Genomic DNA, 18,156 nt, shown 5'->3' on the forward strand with positions numbered 1-18,156 from the left:
GGTAGTGAAACCTAATGATTTCAAAAAAAAAAACTGTGCGCAGCGTAAAATCTACACGTACTATAAAGGAATAGTTCTTTCCAATTTTAAAGGCATCCTTTACTTCAATCCTTGTTTCTTCAAATCTAAGTAATCTATATAACTCATCACATTACCTTGCTTGTCTTCAACTTCGATTGCATCATGTAATTCACTTTGTTTCAACCTTGCCTCCTTCTTTAACCTATCCATCAAGTTCTGTGCCTCGTCAATCAGCAGAATGTTTTTGAAAAGCTGATACTGATCCTCAGCTATCCCCAATAATTGCAAACCCTTTTGATGCTTGGCGCTATTGAAGTGTCGTTCAAATGCTTGTTTGCCCTTGTAACCAACATTTCCACATATCTCACACCGATACGTTTTATGCAAACCTTGTAGTTTGTAAAGCCAGTATGGGATAGGGGTACCATCACTTCCCAACGGCAAGTTTTTGAATAAATCATCATCATTTTCCGAGTCGGAGCTTGACTCTCCGTTGGAATCAGAGTCTCCGCTATTTTCAATCTCTGTATACTCATTTTCAATGTCGATTTGATCTTGTTCCTCATTGAATCTTGCTCTTTCTGACAGTACCAAATATTTTTCCGTTTGGTGAATTGCTTCGTCTAGATGCGTGGCCAATATCTGTATTGATCGTTCGTACCATGCATTGGGCTTATTTTCTTCATTTTGAAACGTCTCACCTACTTTCTTGACTTTCTTGAGATGCTTTTTACTCTCTAGATGAGCTTTGTAGACGGTTGTAGTCGCAAAATGTTTGTCACAGACGGCACAGTATAGTTCAGACCCCAAACCATTCTGGTTTTGTGAAGCTTTGTTCTCAACAGTACTTTCAACCTCTTTCAAAATGGTCACAATATCTGATAATGGATACAACACTATGTATTTTTGTTTCAAATAATTGTATAGCGACTTCAAGTACAGGCGATAAACTTCCTTGTTCGATTTCTCGTAGGGGAACTTGTTAAAAGAGTACAAATATTGGACGTATGGGATCTCGCTAGATGTGAAGTTTTCGTTATAGAACTGGTGAAACTGCTTTAGATCAAGAACGTCATCCAATTCGATGTTCTGTATATGCGAAGCGGCATTACTTAGCAAATCCAGCCTTTTCGCCATTACCACTTCCTGACCTTTCCTTTTCTTTAGCTTCACCTTCACTGTTTTAGGGTCAGCACTACCAAACAATGCGTACTGCTGTTGTACTCCTCTAACCACCGGTCCTTCGTTTGTATCTTTCAAAAGTGGTGCAATCAACTGCTCAAACTTTTCAAATGTGCCGTCTTCCTCAATACTCTGTAGCTCCTGGTGAATGGCTGCTGCATCATTTTGCACAGAGGATAACACTTGTTTCAACTTGCTATCATATTCTTGCAGGAGGTGCCTCAACTCGTGTTGTTGAAGACGAAACAACCGTTTAGTGTATGCTCTATTTTTCCCGAGTGGTGGGATATTGTCGTATTTTCTTCGTAATGATTTGGGAAGAAGATTGGGATTTCTCAAAAACCTTTGTGTTAGAGCATCTTCAATGGCATCAAGGTTCTCCAAAGCCAATCGCTGTGACTCTAAGGTACTGCTCATTGGTGTGTGTGTGTGTGTGTGTGTGTGTGTGTGTGTGTGTGTGTGTGTGTGTGTGTGTGTGTGTGTTATACTGGATTCAAATGTGGGTGGAGAAAACTGAAGAGACAGGATTGTTTTGTGATGAAGCAAAAATAAACAAAAAACAAAATACAAAAAACAAAAAAAGGCTAAACAGATACGCAGCAACTGATAATGAAACGGTGAATCCGATACCCTTCAATCCCTCCCTCGCCCGCTTGAATTGTCCCAATCTTTCACAGTTACACAATGCCTTCCTCGTCAATTCCTACCACAAAGCATGTTCCAATCCCTTTGTTCCTTTTCACTTACAACTGCAATCAACAAGATTTAATCCCCGAAGTCTTCAAGTCCAAACTAGTCCTGATCCTCCCCGACCAATTATCATCCCTTTATGTATTTGGCTTCCAAGAGTTTTGTTCAGTATTGGACGGTCTTTTTGCATCATCAGCAAGTGCTAAACTAATCAATTTCAACCAAATGCTACAACTGGCATTGCAGGAAAAGTACCATCAACCGACGGGGTTTCTGACAATTTCACTGACATTTATCGGAGCCATAGGAATGATCATCATAACGCCGTATGCGGCAAAGTTTAAAAATGTACGGACAGCAACAACTAGTTGTGGATATGCGTATTCCAGCTTGAAAGGCGGTGTCGGAGCAAGAGTGTCGTATTATCCTGAGGGGGCTCTTGACAGTTCGGATCATGTGGAGTTGTCGTTTGCCACAGCCCATTTAAATGCATATGAAGGTGAGTATTACTACCTTCAAAGAAACACTAACCTCTACAATATCATACGTTCGTTGAATTTTGGTGATGGGTACGGCCTTATCAAACCCGAGAATCATGTATTCATATTGGGTGATTTGAATTACAGGACTAGTCAAAACTATACTCCAAACGACGCAGAAAGTCAAGAGTTACTCTCCTTACTTGATGTTTCTGCTACCGATGCTGCATATTCCAAGAGAGTTGAAGAGCTTGTTGATAAGTACGATGAATTGAAGATGAGTATGCAGAATGGGGACGTTTTGCAAAACTTTTCAGAAGGTAAGATAACATTCCCCCCAACATACAAATTCCATTTGAACACTGCAATTTACAATACCAAAAGGTCGCCATCCTGGTGCGACAGAGTTGTCTACTTATCATCATACGAAGAAGTTGGACCGAATACTTTGGGGCAACAATTTCCCAAATTGACCAGTTCTAGCAAAGCAAACCATGACGAAATCGTACGCCAGTCCTTGCCAGAGGTTAAAGAGTATAATTCATTGGATTCGCTTTTGATGTCCGACCACCGCCCTATTTATTTAGAAATATCCGTTCCATTTCTGCCGCCCCAGCTGATTATATCGCCATTATCAGGATGTATGCAAATCTTACCTGCAGGTTTGAAAGCGGGTGTTCTCTTGAATGAAACCTCTCGTCTTGAAGCACTTGAGCGTAGCTCAAATGTGGTGAGCGGGCCCACCACCTTATATTTGAAACCTACAACATATGATAATATTACACAGAATGTGATACGTCCTTTATCAAACACCATTATTGGATACGGTATATGGTTGGGAGGCACAAGACAGGGGCGCTTATTCCTATTGACTTTAATCTTTATTGTTTGGGTGTATTTCAGATTTTTCTGAAAACCAGAAAGGTAGTGTTACCACAAAACAAAAGTGTCATTGATGGCGGTACATTAACATCCAAACAAAAAAACACCCTTGTGGTTAATACGGTAATACATATATAAATCCACCTCTTCCCCTTCAACGTAATATCTAATACAAAGTTCAAACACACCCGTTTAAAATTTTATTTTTTGATAACTCACTAAACAACTATAAACAAATGATAGAAATGTGCATCAACTCACAACGCATATTTTGCAAAAACAACACACCAAATGCTATCACATAAGCATGATGTCAAACAAAAAAAAACACAAGGTATAGTCATAACAACCACACTACTGTGACCTTAACTCGACACAACAAGCTTAAGCGGTACATTCCCTTGAAATGTGGCCTGGCTTTCCACAGTTGTAACAAGCCTTGGCACCAGCAGAAGCACCGCCAGCAGCAGAGTGACAGTCCTTGGAGATGTGTCCAGGCTTACCACAAGCATAACACTTGGCGTTTCCAGCTTGGCAGTCTCTAGCAAAATGGTTTGGACCACCACACTTGTAACAGGTGGTACCTGCAGCTGAGCCACCTCTTGGACCATAAGCCTTTCTGAAAGGAGCAGCATTTCCAGTTGGAGCTTGGTCACATTCCTTTGAGATGTGACCAAATTGACCACAGTTGTAACACTTGGCTCCTTGAGATTGGTTAGGACATTCGGTTTGAATGTGACCTACATCACCACAAGAGTAACACTGCTTAGTGTTGTTTTGCTTTGGTTCTGGACAATCACCTGATTCGTGGCCTGGTTTACGGCAGTTGTAGCACAATCTTTCTTCTTGAGTGCAATCGTCAGCAACGTGGCCAGCTTCACCACATTTGTAACACGTTCTTGGGAAAACAGCAGCCATCTTTTCTTCGTTTCTTCAAATACTTTTCTTTCAACCTCTCTTCCAACTTTCTATCAAAAACTAAACGAAATGTAGTTTTTGGTACTTGGGTGGGTATATATGTGTGTGTGTGTGTTTGTATTATGAACCAAACCAAGAGTAAAATTATATGTCATGTAATTTATTTTCTGTTCTTCTTCTCTTCCTCTTCTCTGAGGAGGAAAAAGAAAGTGAAAAATTTTTTGCGTGCAAAAGAGGCCAAAAGTTTCATTGTGCAAGTGTACACGACTATTGGTTTGCACTGTTTCATTTTGATCCTGCTAAGGCCGTTGTGGTACAAGAACAGTCAATTGACAAGGCTTCCAAAGTATTACGAACTGAGGACAATGCAGTATCCATATTTGATTTCCAGATCTCTAGATCCTATTATAGGGATTGGAATGGGTGTTGCTTCATATTATTTGTACGAACAAAGGGTGGGTCGTGCCGAGGGACACACATTGAATGAGTTAGTTGCAAAGAGATTTGAAGAATGGAGGGGAAAGTGAGTGGAAAGGAAGCCGGTTGCAAGTGAGGCATCTACAGGTGGAGGACTGGATTATAATGTGAGGACTTGGGTGTAACAAACCGGGTATAGTGGGTGTCGAATAATAATTAAGTCATCTATATACCATCTATATACTATTCTTGAACTTTTGGAAAATTTCATCCGCTTTAGATGGATCACTCAAATCCTGTTTGATTATGTTGTAGATCTGCTTGAAAGCTGAATCACTGAGACTAGTTGGTGCTTCAACCTCTGGTTCTTTAGATGCCGGTGGAGGCGTTATGATGCAATTGAACGATAATTCTGAATTTTCCGCAACCAACGAAGTCAATGTAGACGTATCTTGAACAACTTTAGACTTCAACATTAACTTCACATCTTTTGGAGAAACGCCTGCTGATTTCAATGTATCAACATCCTCAATCAATTGGGACTTGATTTTATAAACGGTGGAAGTGGTTGGTGCATCAAATTCGTGGGTGATCTTGAATGGCGGTTTGATTGATTTGAACTTCAACTTGATTGAGGAGCCTTCATCAGCTTTAGCGCTGACTGTTGTTGGAAATTTATAAGAGAATTTGGGCAAACTGGGTCCCAATGATTGCAACTTGTCATAATCATGCGTGGAGTAGAATTGACTGGGTGAAGTGTTTTCAGATAACCCCATTAGTTGCGTGTATGTCTCAATAAACTGTCTTTCTGAATTGGCAGTGGCTATGGCGGTGGAGGGTGTAGACATCTTGGTTTAGGGTTAATATGTGATTGTGTGACTCTGTCCTGTGTTGAATGAAGAGAGTAGTTTTTCGCTGGAGATAATTTTCTTTAAGCCCGAACAAACACGACAGAGGAGACAATTACTACACTCACTCACTCACTCACTCACTCACTCACACATAACTCTCCAGACATCATGTCATTCTTTCAATCTTTTCAAAAATATACCCCCTTGAGCCAGAATCCAACCAGCGATGGTGCCCCATTGCCTCCTCCGGTAACACAACCGGGCTCTTCCCACTCCTTCAAAACTAGGCTCCAAAAGCTAAATCCCTTCCGCAGTCAATCAGTGTATCTAGAAGATGATGACAACTACGTCACATCTGAGCCAGGTATGTTTGAATTATCCAGATGGGACAGAATGCTAGTGTTTGCATTGTGTTTTGCCGGTGCACTTTGTTGTTGGCTTATATGTATCTTTTTGTTCCCTGTCTTGAGTTTGAAACCAAGGAAGTTTGCTTTACTTTGGTCATTGGGACTGATCTTCTTCCTTATCAGTTTTGGCGTCTTACAAGGAGCGCAGGCTTATTTGTTGCATTTGTTCTCATCAACGAGAATCATTTTTACGATTGTGTTTGGTGCAAGCATAATCTTGACGTTGATCAGCAGTTTAAGCTTGAAGAGTACCTTGTTGTCAATAATATTTGCTGCAATTCAGTTGGTGGCTGCGTTATGGTACACTGTGAGTTATTTCCCCTTGGGCCGACAAACACTCAATCTCGCAGGCGGTGTTGCTAGGGGCCAAGTGGAAAACTGGATCAATTCGTAAATAGAATAGATGGAGGAGGGCTATGTACGGGTATTTTTATTTTTTTTATTTTTCAATTGCTCTATTTACTATAAACAGCTCTGAACTCTTCTGGTGACAACTTTTCAAATTCGGGAAAGGTCGAGCATAACCCTTTTTCAACTACCTTAACAATAGCTTGGTTGGCTTTGGCGTCTTGTTTGCTCATCTCAGACAAGTATCGAGCCCGATCCCCGACTTCTTTAAGCTTCTTGCTTCCGTCCCCATTGAGTATCTTGTCCAAGCTCTTAAGGGCTTGTAACGCCAACACGTACTTACCTTGAATGGTGTAAATTTTGAAAAGTAACTCCCAAGTATCCTTCGACGTTGGAGCTTCAGACGCAAGAGGTTCAACTAATTTCGACAACTGTTCAATGAAATCGGTTTGCTTCAAAGTCAGAAGAAGAGTCAATCCAAACGGATCTTGGTCGTCTTTTTCAGCCTCAACTTTAGTAGCTTGGTCCAGTTTCTTTTTATTTGATTTTCCTTTCTTCTGCTTTTTACCACTCTTTTTCGTCTTCAAATCATCTTGAGATTGTTCAGAAGACACACGTTGTTGCTCTTCGTAAAGCTCAACATAAAAGTTCAATAACCCCCTCAAGGCACGAACGTATACTGGCGTAGCATGAATTTTATCCTCCCATCTCAACATATCGATGTAATCACGTGGTGTTCCTCGCCTCAAACAATACGAATGGAAATCGTACTGATCACTGTAAAACGTTTTGAATATCTTGACAACTGCTTGAAATCTTTTCAAGGCTAATCCTTTGTAAATGGCTACATTTTCCTGCAATGCGGTATATTCCTCGCTATCTTTACCGAGATCCGATGCTACGAGTTTAGCTTCTTGTTCATGGTACAATCTTGTGTAAGCTTCGGCACTTTCAATCAATACCCAATTGACTTGCATCAAGTGCAAGTCTTTACACCCATTGACCGCGTCCTCGTCAAGCTTGGTAAACAATGATATGCAATCTATCGCTTCATCGACCTTGTTGGCACGGAGCATATATTTTGTTGCTTTGGAATTGATGAAACGATCTTGTAGATCTAGCTTTCTTCCACTATCCATAACGTTAGATGCCTCCTCAAAGAGCCCCTTGTGTTTCAAAATTCTAGCTTTGATAATGTACAATTCAACAAGTGTAGGAGTATGTTCAATTGCCAACTCAATATACTTCATCGCTGTATCAAGTTCCTTCTTGTACAAATAATGTTGTGCAAGATAAAAGTAGGTCCACACGGTTACGGAAGGGTTTGGATTTTTTGGTGCATCCTCGATGAGGAAATCCAAAACGATCTTTTCAATAACCTCGAGTTTCCCTTGGTATCCATATAATGGCTTCACATTGACAAACGTGGCAGGTACACCTCGTAAAAGCTGGGGGATAATGTAGTCTTTACATTTTTGTTCAAACAATGAGGAATCCGCCAGCAAAAAAGTCAATGGCAAATACCTCGGAGGGTCAGACTTTGGGTAAAATGAAGTCAACTTGTCGTATAATCTAACTCTAACTTCAGGTTCCATAATGTTTGTTTCCAATGCCAACTCCAACATTATGTAATATTGCATGTTGTCCGGGTTGGTCTTCAATAGTTCTCTATAAACCAAAGATGCTTCCTTCTTGCGCCCCAAATAAAGAAGGTACTTTGCTTTGTATTCCAAGTACGATAAACGATCTTTAATACTATCAGTATCTTGCTCCAACACCTCCAAAGCTTTGCTGAAATTTCCTGATTCAGAAAGCACTTGATTTTTATACAAGACTGCTTCACTGTGCTCATACATGTCACTTGCTGTTAAATGGTCCTTGATAATTCCTTCGATTTTGGTAAGTGTAGCCACTGCCCCGGAATAATCTTTATTCAAGTGCTGGGCGACAGCAAGACCCGTCCAATTGGCTCTGTAACCAGGTGCATGCTCCAAATATTGTTGTCTGCACTCGGTCAAGGGCTTGTAGTCGCGATTTTGCACTTGCATGAACGATAAATCACGTAGTATAGGCTTATTCGGGGACCCATTGTCCATTGCTGCTTTGAACCACTTTGCCGCTTCGACATAGTCTTCCAATGCACGATAGTATAGCCCAACCAAATGATCAACAAGATAATTTGACGAGTCTTTATCACTTGCCTTCTTGATATATGTCACTGCTTCATCCTTGTTCCCCGTGAAATGCAAGATACACCCTTTCAAAGCTAACGATTCAGCATGGTTTGAATTCTTTTTCAAATTTGCATCCACAAGCTTCAATGCCTTCTTGTATTGTTTTTGGTCGTAGAGTTGCAACGCTTCTCTGAAATTTGCATCTTCTTTGTTGGCAAATATCGGGGTAGCTTTCTTCGGCGCCATTGATATGCGTGGTCTATAATGGGGCCAATACTTTGGAAGTCTTATTGATGCTTGAAAATTATTCAAATCCCTCGACGCAGATGCGACAGACAGTGAGTGAGAGAGAGTGAGAGAGACAAAACGAACGAACGAACGAAAGAACGAAAAGAAAAAAAAAAAAAAAAATTAAAAAAAATTAAAAAACGCAGTTGGTAGCAGTGATTGCACGTGACGTAGAAGAGACCATTCTAGTCTAAGTAGCATATGGATGATTAGGTTCAAGTAGAGCTGAGGTTTGTGTAGGCTACCCCCTGTACTATTTACAGTTAGAGTAGCATACGACTCAGTTCTTGAGCTAATTTCTTATCCCAATAGCGCATTAGCGCATTAGCGCATTAATTTTGGCATATACATTATAGAAGCGACAATAGAGCTGCAAATTAAAAATTCGTGTCCCCAATATCTGTCAGTTACAAAAGCACCAACAGGGCTTGCATACTGAACAATAAAACTGCTTATATAGATAGCTGGCTGACAAATCATTCAAAGAATAAACCTTGCATTGTGTTTATTTTTGGGCAAGTGTGGTTGATCTATTCTGGTGAGAGCATTGTTATATCAACGTCTTTTTGGTATTGTGCGCGACACGACTTTAGGTGAGGCCATAGTTAGTTCTTAATGGACATTTCCTATTGCATCTTATATCGACTATCAAAATGCTATCGATCTCTATCTACAGAACACGCAAGAAGTATAGACAAGTAGTGATGAAAGTAAGCTGTCAAGATACCCAACATCACAGGTAATTCCCTCGGAGTTAGCGCCTTCCATATTTTTGTGTACTGCATATAGTACATCCATTGCACAGAAAGAAAGAAAAGAAAAAAAAAAAAATTCTGTTGAGCGGGATATGGACGGATGATATATTGACATGGTTATATTAAGCGCCATTATCCCGAATAAGGTTTCCGATTCTGATTCATTGAAAAAATTCCAAAAGACCCGACCACTTTCACATACAAATGTCAAGTCTCAATAATCCAATCAATCCTGAGTACACCCAGGACGGCGAAAAAAGGTTGCGTACGAAGGTGGCGTGTGACTATTGCAGAAAACGGAAGTCCAAATGTGATGGCGAAGAACCTTGTTCCAAATGTATTAGTCGCAAGCGCGAGTGTGTTTACTCATATGTACCAAAGGAGAGAAAGAAACGTATGAGCAGTGCTGAGGCTAGAAAGACAATCAAGAGGGAGCCCAAGGTATCTAAACAAGGTAAAACTATAAATGAATTGAATGCTAGGATAAATGTATTGGAAAGTTTAGTCACAAGACTAGTGACAAATTTGGACCCCACCGATAAAATGGGCATACTTGCTCAGATATCGGGGAATCAGGAACTGACTGCGGAAAATGATTCCGTTGGCAACATGTCTGATGAGGTATCGGACGATGAGGATATGCATGATGCAAGTACAGACAACTCTCCTTATAGAGAGCAAAGCTTGGTCAGCGACGCAAAATCCATGAAGCAAATGCTTGAACCGCATTATTCTGCTAAGGACAAGGATTGCATGGCAAAGAAAACCATGAAACGTATCTCCGAATTTTGTGGCGCTCACTCTCTAATGTACACACTTTCTGGTCGCTCAATGAAATGGGTAAAAGAACGTCTTCAAGGTTCGCGAGCCAGTTTGGTTAACCCACAGTTGTATGCTCCTTTGAAAAGTGTTCCTTTAGTGTTGTCTGATGCAGTTGATCGATCAACAAACATATTAAGTAAACAAAGACAGCCACAAAATCCTCAAACTTATTTCTCACCATCACACAAGGCATTGTACCTGGAATTGTTGGAAGCCTATTATCGAAGAGTTTGCATGGGGTCGTTTGTGTGTACAAGGCACGAAATCCAAGACCTTTTTGACAAGTACTATTATGCAATTTCTACAAATAATAGTTCCATATTATCAACCATTACCCGAAGTGAATTTTTAATAATGAATTCAGCATTGGTGTTATCGCTATCCAAATTCACATCGCCGAAACGTATCATTGGTTCACACCATCCGAATTTGTCGGCATTAACAATCACAGAAGCTGAAGAGCTCCGTTCCAAACTCTTTGATAATGCAATGTATGATTATGACTACGTCTCCAAACACAATGAAGGGTACAGATCCCTTCAAGGGCTTGCTTTGTTAAGTTTGGTGATTGAAGAGTCGTTTATATCGGATTTCCATGTGAATTACATTATTGTGAGTATTATGGGAAGATATGCCAAAGAACTCGGCTTTCACAGAGTAGAAGTCTTGGAGGAAAAAGATCGTGAATCCGCTTTGGCTTATAGGAAGATGTGGTTATTTTGTGAGTACATGAGTGTTGAAATTAGTTACAAGAGTGGGAAGCCAATGTTGATCAACAACGAAGATGTCACCACGTTAAGTGAGGTAGATCCTTGTATTATATCTGTGCCAAGAAACTTGTTTGTCAATCCTGATTATGAAAGAAATGCACCTAGATTGATTGCATCTTTGAAAAAGGAAGGTGCTGTGTTTTATTTTGCACATTTTGTGCTTATGTTGACACGGATCAAGGCAAAAAGTTATTACAAGTTGTACTCAAAACTTCCATCCAGTATCAACACACAAGGAGCGCTCACTGTTGTCAATGAGATCAATGACGATATGAAGACATTGGCCCAACTAATAGAGCCTGGAATCATAGAGCCTGTTGGAGACCATCCATTTACATTGCCTCAGTTTGATTGTGATGAGGAGATATTGAAATTCAATGTACTTCTGTTCCACTTGTCATATCATGCACACATTCTATCAGTGAATAGAGTTCCTTTCCTTGAACAATTTGAGATTGAAGATGATAGGCTTTTACATTACGGTAATAAGTCTCTCCGAGCTGCCAGGTATATTTTGCAATGTGTCTCCAACCCAAACTCGTTGTGGAAAATTGATGACGCCAGTTTCCCCTTTTTGATATTTTACCCCTTTGTGGCATTCTTGAGTATTTTGGGTAATTGCTTAGTGTATCCTACGGAACCTTCCTCGTATTATGATTGTTTACTATTGATTGATGCTTCGTTGAACTTTTTTGCCTATAAAGGGACCCAGTCGAGCAACCTCGACAACAAAAGAATGTTTTGTGATATGGTGAGTCGCTCAGTGTTGAGGATATTGATCGATACTATGGAAAAAAAAGCCAATGTACACTTTTACAGGATGAGGCCTGGCTTAAAGGAACATATTGAATCGTTGCAAACAAAGTACCCGGAAATATTCCAGCCCAATTCCGACGATAACACAAGAGATCCTACGCCGAGTCACAGCCAACCTCCGCTTGCACCACCTTCTAGTTCAACTTCCTCCTCTTCGTCATCAGGGTCATACAACACTAGTGTCAAGCCAGTACTATCCAGTTATACCAACAGTTACCAATTGGCTAGTAAACCCGGTGAGCAACTGGACGCTTTTGGAGTCGGAATGCCACCAGTGGGTGAAGTCATTGATTTTGAGAATTTGATGAATGAGGAAAACTTTAATCAATTTGTCTTTGGTGAGATTAATGAATTGTCGGGGTTTTTTGATTACGATTTAAACACTTGATTTTTGATGAGCAATTTCAATTTCAGTCTGTATTTGTATGAATATATATCTTTCAGAGGTTTGCAGTGTAGAGAGACATTATTAAAACGACTGAACTGCGTTACGCATGAAATCTTTGTAGTCTTGCAGTTGAATGGGTGACTTTTCATCGGTACTGCATCACTAGAGGCTACGTCAACATGTACGTTGTAAAGGGCACTTCGCCGTGTTTGGCGGTATCTACAAGTTCCGTGTTTCTTTGCCGATCCGGATTAAGGGGGGGGGGGACAAAGCAGACTGTTTTCTTGAAGGAAAAGTAAAGTGTGATATGCTTACAAAAACTGGAGAATAGCGTTGCTAAATCCTTCCGATCCCACAGATCACGTCTCTGTCTCTCAAAGATGTTTGGCAAAGCCCCCACCTTGTACTCCGTCTCCTGGCGTAATTAGACAAACCGAAAAAGAAAACCAAAAAAGAAAATTTGTGTCCTACATCAGACACAGCATCGTTTCTTAATCAAACCGCAAAAATTAAAAAAAACCAAAAAGCTAGAGTGTCAGCAGATTCGTGATAGCTTTGCTTGTGATCTCTCCTGGGTATTAATATGACAGAAATAACCAACGATAAAGTGACTACAGCTGGTGTAAATGGCAACACCACCAATACAATTGAAAACAATGCTAATGCGATGATTCCAGATACCCACAGTCCCGGAACCGACACTGAGTCAAAAGATGAAAACAAGAAACGGATAAAAATAGCATGTGATGTTTGTCGACGAAAGAAAATCAAGTGTGATGGATCATATCCGTGTCAGAATTGTACTCAATCTCGAAAGCCTAAAGTGTGCCTGTATACGGAGAGGCTGATACGAAGACGATCGAGAATACTGAAGCTGGATCACAAGAATCACCATGAAAAACACATATCAAGGACAGTGCCTGCACTGTCGACGCAAGTTAATCGTACAGATCTGACAAATCTGTTGGACTTTCGAATGTCCAAGCTTGAAAGCGTTCTTGAAAGATTGACAGGCACTGTTGAATTACTCGCAAATCGGGCCGGGGTCACCAAAGCTGACACATTCACTTCAGAAAAGGCAAATTCTGTGGATCCATACCCGCATGAACCATCATCATCGAACTCAGAGCATGGTCAAGAGGGTCATGGAAGATTATATGGTGAATCAAAAGAAGGAGCAAATGACCCAAGTGGCGCCAATGCATTGGACCTAACAACGGTGGGGGGGAAACCCGCCCTGTATGTTGGTACACAATCAATATTTTCCATTTTCTCCAGGGAGTCGTTGGATTGGATGGAACAAAAGTTGGGACCTCGCGGATCGGAATGTATAACACCATTGAAGAATACTTTGCTTGTGTGTCACAACAAGCTAAACATGTTTTTGAAAAAGTGGACCGATCCACCATTGATTGACGCCCACGCAAGACAAAAGTTGATGCAAAGACCGTTCCCAACAGACTCCATGTTGGTGATGGAGTTGGTTGAGGCTTATGGGTCTATACCTATGATAAGCTTTCTTGTCAATGTGGACACAGTGCGAACAATGTTTGTCTCTTACTACGATGGAATTGCTGACCCTACAAAGAAGAGGAATTTTACCATTTCTGAACTATTGATCATGACTTCGGTCTTGTTGATGGGTGTGGATGTATTGTTGGACAAAACAAAGTACAAGAAGGATGCTAGATTGCACCATTTGCAAGACAAGTTGCTAGATAATGCTATCTACTACTACCACCGGCTTAGTCTCGTTGGTGAAGGCTTAGAAACCATAGAAGGTATCTTATTATTGATTTCTTATTGTGAAGGCAATTGGATTACGAATCATATCAACTACATACCCAAAGCAGTTGCCGTAAGGTACGCCCAAGAAACTGGGTTGCACAGAATAGAATACTTCAACAAGTTGGATGACAAAGAGCAACAAAGGCGGCGATTGGTTTGGTGGTTTTGCTATTATTACGATACTGATATGTGTTTTAGGCTCGGAAAGCCACCTGTGATCAACACCGATGATGTCACCACATGCACAGAGGCAGATGTGCTTTCATCGTGTATTCAATGTTCAACTTCTTATTTTGATTCAAGTTGTGAGGTTGACGCGGCGGAACGCCAAGTGACAATGGCAGTAGCTGACGAAGCCTTTTTAGGAGATCCTACCCAACCACTAAGTTTCCGTTTACTTGAAAAATTGAGATCTTTGAATGACAAATCGTTTTATTATCACTTCTTCGGTATGCTTTTGGCCAAGATCAAATCTGAATCATACAGCTTGCTATTTTCAGCCTCGGCGAGATTGCGCGATTTTGATTCATTATCCAATGCTTTGGAACATTTAAACCTGGAAATGTTAGAATTGGCTCAACATATGTCAGAAGAACATCGGCCCCGGTTTTTCAATGATCCAATGTTTCACTTCCTCGATCGCAAAGTCCCTGAGGCGGAACGTGGAGTCATGCTTGGAGGACAACTAGAATTTTTTGCTCATTTGATGGTGATCAATCGGTTTCCCTTTGTTGTGCAAACTGACAAAGTTGATGCCGGATGTCAGATATTGAAGTTCCGTAATACATCGTTGGATGCAGCACGGACGATCTTGGTGTTGATGAAACAGGTTGACCGCACAACGGTGGAATGTACATTCATAAACTGGGTAATTTATTTTCCTATAATTGCCTTTTTAACCTTGGGAGGATCAGTTTTAAATCATCCACACTCCCCCAACGTTCCCAGTGATTTGAAATTGTTGGCTGAGACATCAATGGGGTTTTTCGATTTTGTAGGTGATTTTTCGAGGCCCGATAAACACTTGCGAACGCGGGGAGGTATATCAATTGAGTTGATCATAAGGCTAATGTTGAAGGTTGTGATAACCGCTTATGAGAATGAAACTGGAGTACAGGTTTTACAAAATGATGAGGCATTGAGGGCGCATTTGAATAGTGTTGAAGTGAAGTTCCCCGAACTATATCAAGAAACTGCAGAATTTTCCAACAATTTCCCCGCTTTTTTTGGTCAATCGTTTTTTGAAACTAGTGACGAATGGAGTCTGGAGGTGTCGTCTTCGATGTCCAAGCCCAACACGGTGAGTCCTTTTGCTTCTTCACCCAGGTACAATCCTTCCCTATCTAATATTATGCATTCCGACCAAGACAACAACAACATCAACAACAACAACAACAACAACCATAACAGTGCTTCTTTTAGTGCTGGTAGCTCAAATGGACAATATTCAACTCAGCATCACCCTCAATCCTTTTCCAATGCGCAGTCTCGTCAGCACCAGTTACCTGGGGTTCCTCCGAATCCGTTGAATGCAATTCCGTCGTTTGTGCACCCATTAGATCACGCGCTGAATCAACATCCGAGTAGCGCTAGTTTGCGATCGACTCAAGTGCCCATGTCCAACCTACCTTTGAATACAGCGTCTGTTGGTTCGGTGCCGGAAATGAATGGATACGGTGTAGCACCATACGATGCAGGCGCAGATGGTGCGCTGAGTATGTTTTTAGCTCAGATTAACAATATGCCTAATTTCTTCTTTGATAATAACTTAGGTATATGAAGGAATATGGACTATGGCTGGATTGTGTGTAGTGATGATAGTTTTCTCAGCTGGAGAAGTTTCAACTGGAAATTTCACTTCCAATGTGTAATTCTGAACTGTATCTGTAAGTAGAGCTGGTAATGTTAAGATAAAACGATTCCCTGCTTGTTATCTCACTTTTGTCAACTTTACGAGTTTAGTGCGGGGTAGTATAGTCAAGAAAGATGAGAAACAAGCCCTTGCGCAGATGTGTGGTTGATTTTAATGAAAAAAATTGGCGCTGATTCTTGCGCTGATTATCACAAATACGAATACGCATTTTACGGCGGGCAAGCGTGGTTATGTAGTATGTTCAAGAATAGGACTTCTCGTAATTACAACAGTTAACTAGATTTAAACCGTAGGATTTTTCTCCTGAGCTAAAATTTTGCAAAATAACTAGGGTAAAAAATTAGCGAGGTTATTGTACTCAATTGTTCTGCATGGAAGTAGTATATAAGCAAACTTTTCTAGCACTAAATTAAAGAAAAAAGAAAAACGAAAAATGCCATAATTGAAAGTTCCAAAGTAGAAGAAAACCATACATGGAGTTAGTGGTAGAGCTAAATAAGCTCAATTCCCGGAGTGCAAACAACCATGGTGAACGGAAACCAATCTGTTCAAGTTTTCCGTACTGAGATATATTCCGTTTCTTAGTGTTTTGATTATTTGTGGCAAAATAAAAGGCAACGGCGTGAGGCACCGGAACCGTTGCTCACAAACAAAATTGAAAACCAATTAAATGAGAATTGTGACTCATAAACAGTGAAAGAAAGCGGGGAACAGCGGGTTCATGTCGGAACACGTTTAAACAAGCTTTCACCAGCTAATCTTACGAGCCTGGTGGAATCTGCCGGTGGAGAATAAAAGCGGAACAAGGAAAGATGTGTTTGCCAACTCGCTTAAATCAAACAACACACCAACTTTTGTTATTAGCTGGTAGCGCAGGATGATTCAAATCGAATCTATGCTAGTTTTGTGTAACCAAAGTTTCGTTGTGTTCTTCTTCTTCTATTGCGTTTTGTGTTACATTAACTAATTCTGTTTTGTTTTCCAATGTTTCACCTTGTTGCACGACCATTTCATCTCTTCATATGCAAAAGCAAATTCAACTTACAAATCACTTGGTACGTTCATCGTAAATGCACAAAGTGCAGTTTTCTTGTTTTCGACAGAACTTTTGTTTTCTATTGACTAATGTTACAATCTTTGGGAAAATATGTAAAGGATCTTGAAAAGGAGTAACCAAGAACAAACTTTTTTTAATATGGGGGGGGGGTCGAAAAATAAAAATAAAAATAGAAATAATACCGAACTAAGTTGCTAAGGAGGGGGCTTTTTTTTTTTTACGTTTTTGTCTTTTTTGGTCCCCTCAGCATTGACCCAAGCTGAAAATATGAACATCCTAAAGATTTAGTTGTCAATAATTAGGCATTTTATGAAAAAGAAAAAACAAAACAAAAAACTAAAAAAAAAAAAAAAATAATAAATGCCAACTCTATTCAATAGAGTATTGTATGTTTTCACGTGTTATTTCAAGTTGGCGCTAACTGTATATCTCACTAGTTATAGTTTGGCTGTTGAAGCGCTTAAATTTGACTTTTAAGTTCGAGAACGGTAACAAAACCATTTATACAGTGGTGAGCACACAATACTCTTGCCTACTCGACATAAGTAATTTGTGTAAGGAACAACAAAGTCCACCCTACAGGTTGATAAAGCAGAACAAATTGGAGAAAACAAAAAGGAAAAAAAAAAAGGAAAAAAAAAAAGGAAAACACTGATGATGGCAAAACATGATCGGGTTGAAAGTTTTCCCGCCGGATAGAATAAACTGAGGCAGAACCAGTCCAGCGTACCCCCCAGGCATTCTATTTTTGCTGAAGAAGTAATACTTTAATCTCTTGCATACGCAACATACTTCCTCCTTATTGTATAGCCCCATAACTGAACAAAATAGAAAGAAAGTAGAATAAAATAGAAGCGTATACTTCAAAGGAATCGGGGAAAAGCATAACCGACGACTGCATTTTCTTAGACTAGTCTCACTTTTTGACAGTGCCATATCTGGATATGTGTTCCTCAAGCTTACTTCATTATTGTCTGAAACAACGACTGCTGCTAAGTAAATGAGACAGTATAGTATAATTCGCCCCACACTTTTGTGTACACTCCCATTTGTGTAGCGACACAACTTCAACGGTGAGAGAACTTCGAAGAATTAAGATGGAATCTTTGACGCAGGGTGATTTGAAAACGAGAAAGGTGAGGTCACCATTTGGCTTCTGGAAGCCAACAGGATGGTTGTAGTTGGCAAAAGCTTTTGCTCAGTGAGCTCGGAATGTGCCGAGGACTCGAA

The 18,156-nt window shown here is 40.3% G+C and overlaps 8 protein-coding genes across 8 annotated transcripts; 4 read left to right on the forward strand and 4 right to left on the reverse strand. All coding sequences in view use genetic code 12, as the record gives it.

The window, feature by feature from the left end:
* Nucleotides 1-99: 99 nt before the first annotated feature.
* KGF57_003048 (SF3a splicing factor complex subunit) lies at nucleotides 100-1,620 on the reverse strand (the record flags this gene model as incomplete). The annotated part of the gene is made up of 1 exon (XM_051752427.1): nucleotides 100-1,620. One exon carries the CDS (start codon nucleotides 1,618-1,620, stop codon nucleotides 100-102), a length of 1,521 nt encoding a protein of 506 aa, XP_051608484.1.
* A 267-nt stretch (nucleotides 1,621-1,887) lies between these two features.
* On the forward strand, nucleotides 1,888-3,285 carry KGF57_003049 (phosphoinositide 5-phosphatase; the record flags this gene model as incomplete). Its single annotated transcript, XM_051752428.1, has 1 exon — nucleotides 1,888-3,285. One exon carries the CDS (start codon nucleotides 1,888-1,890, stop codon nucleotides 3,283-3,285), a length of 1,398 nt encoding a protein of 465 aa, XP_051608485.1.
* A 353-nt stretch (nucleotides 3,286-3,638) lies between these two features.
* Nucleotides 3,639-4,172, reverse strand: GIS2 (mRNA-binding translational activator; the record flags this gene model as incomplete). Its single annotated transcript, XM_051752429.1, has 1 exon — nucleotides 3,639-4,172. The coding sequence occupies one exon, from the start codon at nucleotides 4,170-4,172 to the stop codon at nucleotides 3,639-3,641; it is 534 nt and encodes a 177-aa protein (XP_051608486.1).
* A 653-nt stretch (nucleotides 4,173-4,825) lies between these two features.
* KGF57_003051 (uncharacterized protein) lies at nucleotides 4,826-5,437 on the reverse strand (the record flags this gene model as incomplete). Its single annotated transcript, XM_051752430.1, has 1 exon — nucleotides 4,826-5,437. The coding sequence occupies one exon, from the start codon at nucleotides 5,435-5,437 to the stop codon at nucleotides 4,826-4,828; it is 612 nt and encodes a 203-aa protein (XP_051608487.1).
* A 171-nt stretch (nucleotides 5,438-5,608) lies between these two features.
* Nucleotides 5,609-6,241, forward strand: KGF57_003052 (uncharacterized protein; the record flags this gene model as incomplete). The annotated part of the gene is made up of 1 exon (XM_051752431.1): nucleotides 5,609-6,241. One exon carries the CDS (start codon nucleotides 5,609-5,611, stop codon nucleotides 6,239-6,241), a length of 633 nt encoding a protein of 210 aa, XP_051608488.1.
* Nucleotides 6,242-6,302: 61 nt separating this feature from the next.
* Nucleotides 6,303-8,615, reverse strand: KGF57_003053 (peptide alpha-N-acetyltransferase complex A subunit; the record flags this gene model as incomplete). The annotated part of the gene is made up of 1 exon (XM_051752432.1): nucleotides 6,303-8,615. The coding sequence occupies one exon, from the start codon at nucleotides 8,613-8,615 to the stop codon at nucleotides 6,303-6,305; it is 2,313 nt and encodes a 770-aa protein (XP_051608489.1).
* Nucleotides 8,616-9,616: 1,001 nt separating this feature from the next.
* On the forward strand, nucleotides 9,617-12,208 carry ZNC1 (Znc1p; the record flags this gene model as incomplete). The annotated part of the gene is made up of 1 exon (XM_051752433.1): nucleotides 9,617-12,208. The coding sequence occupies one exon, from the start codon at nucleotides 9,617-9,619 to the stop codon at nucleotides 12,206-12,208; it is 2,592 nt and encodes an 863-aa protein (XP_051608490.1).
* A 583-nt stretch (nucleotides 12,209-12,791) lies between these two features.
* Nucleotides 12,792-15,776, forward strand: TAC1 (Tac1p; the record flags this gene model as incomplete). The annotated part of the gene is made up of 1 exon (XM_051752434.1): nucleotides 12,792-15,776. The coding sequence occupies one exon, from the start codon at nucleotides 12,792-12,794 to the stop codon at nucleotides 15,774-15,776; it is 2,985 nt and encodes a 994-aa protein (XP_051608491.1).
* Nucleotides 15,777-18,156: the final 2,380 nt, after the last annotated feature.

The sequence above is a fragment of the Candida theae genome, assembly GCF_024610275.1.
Source record: "Candida theae strain CBS 12239 chromosome Unknown scaffold2, whole genome shotgun sequence".
Classification (NCBI taxonomy): Eukaryota; Fungi; Ascomycota; class Pichiomycetes; order Serinales; family Debaryomycetaceae; genus Lodderomyces; species Lodderomyces theae.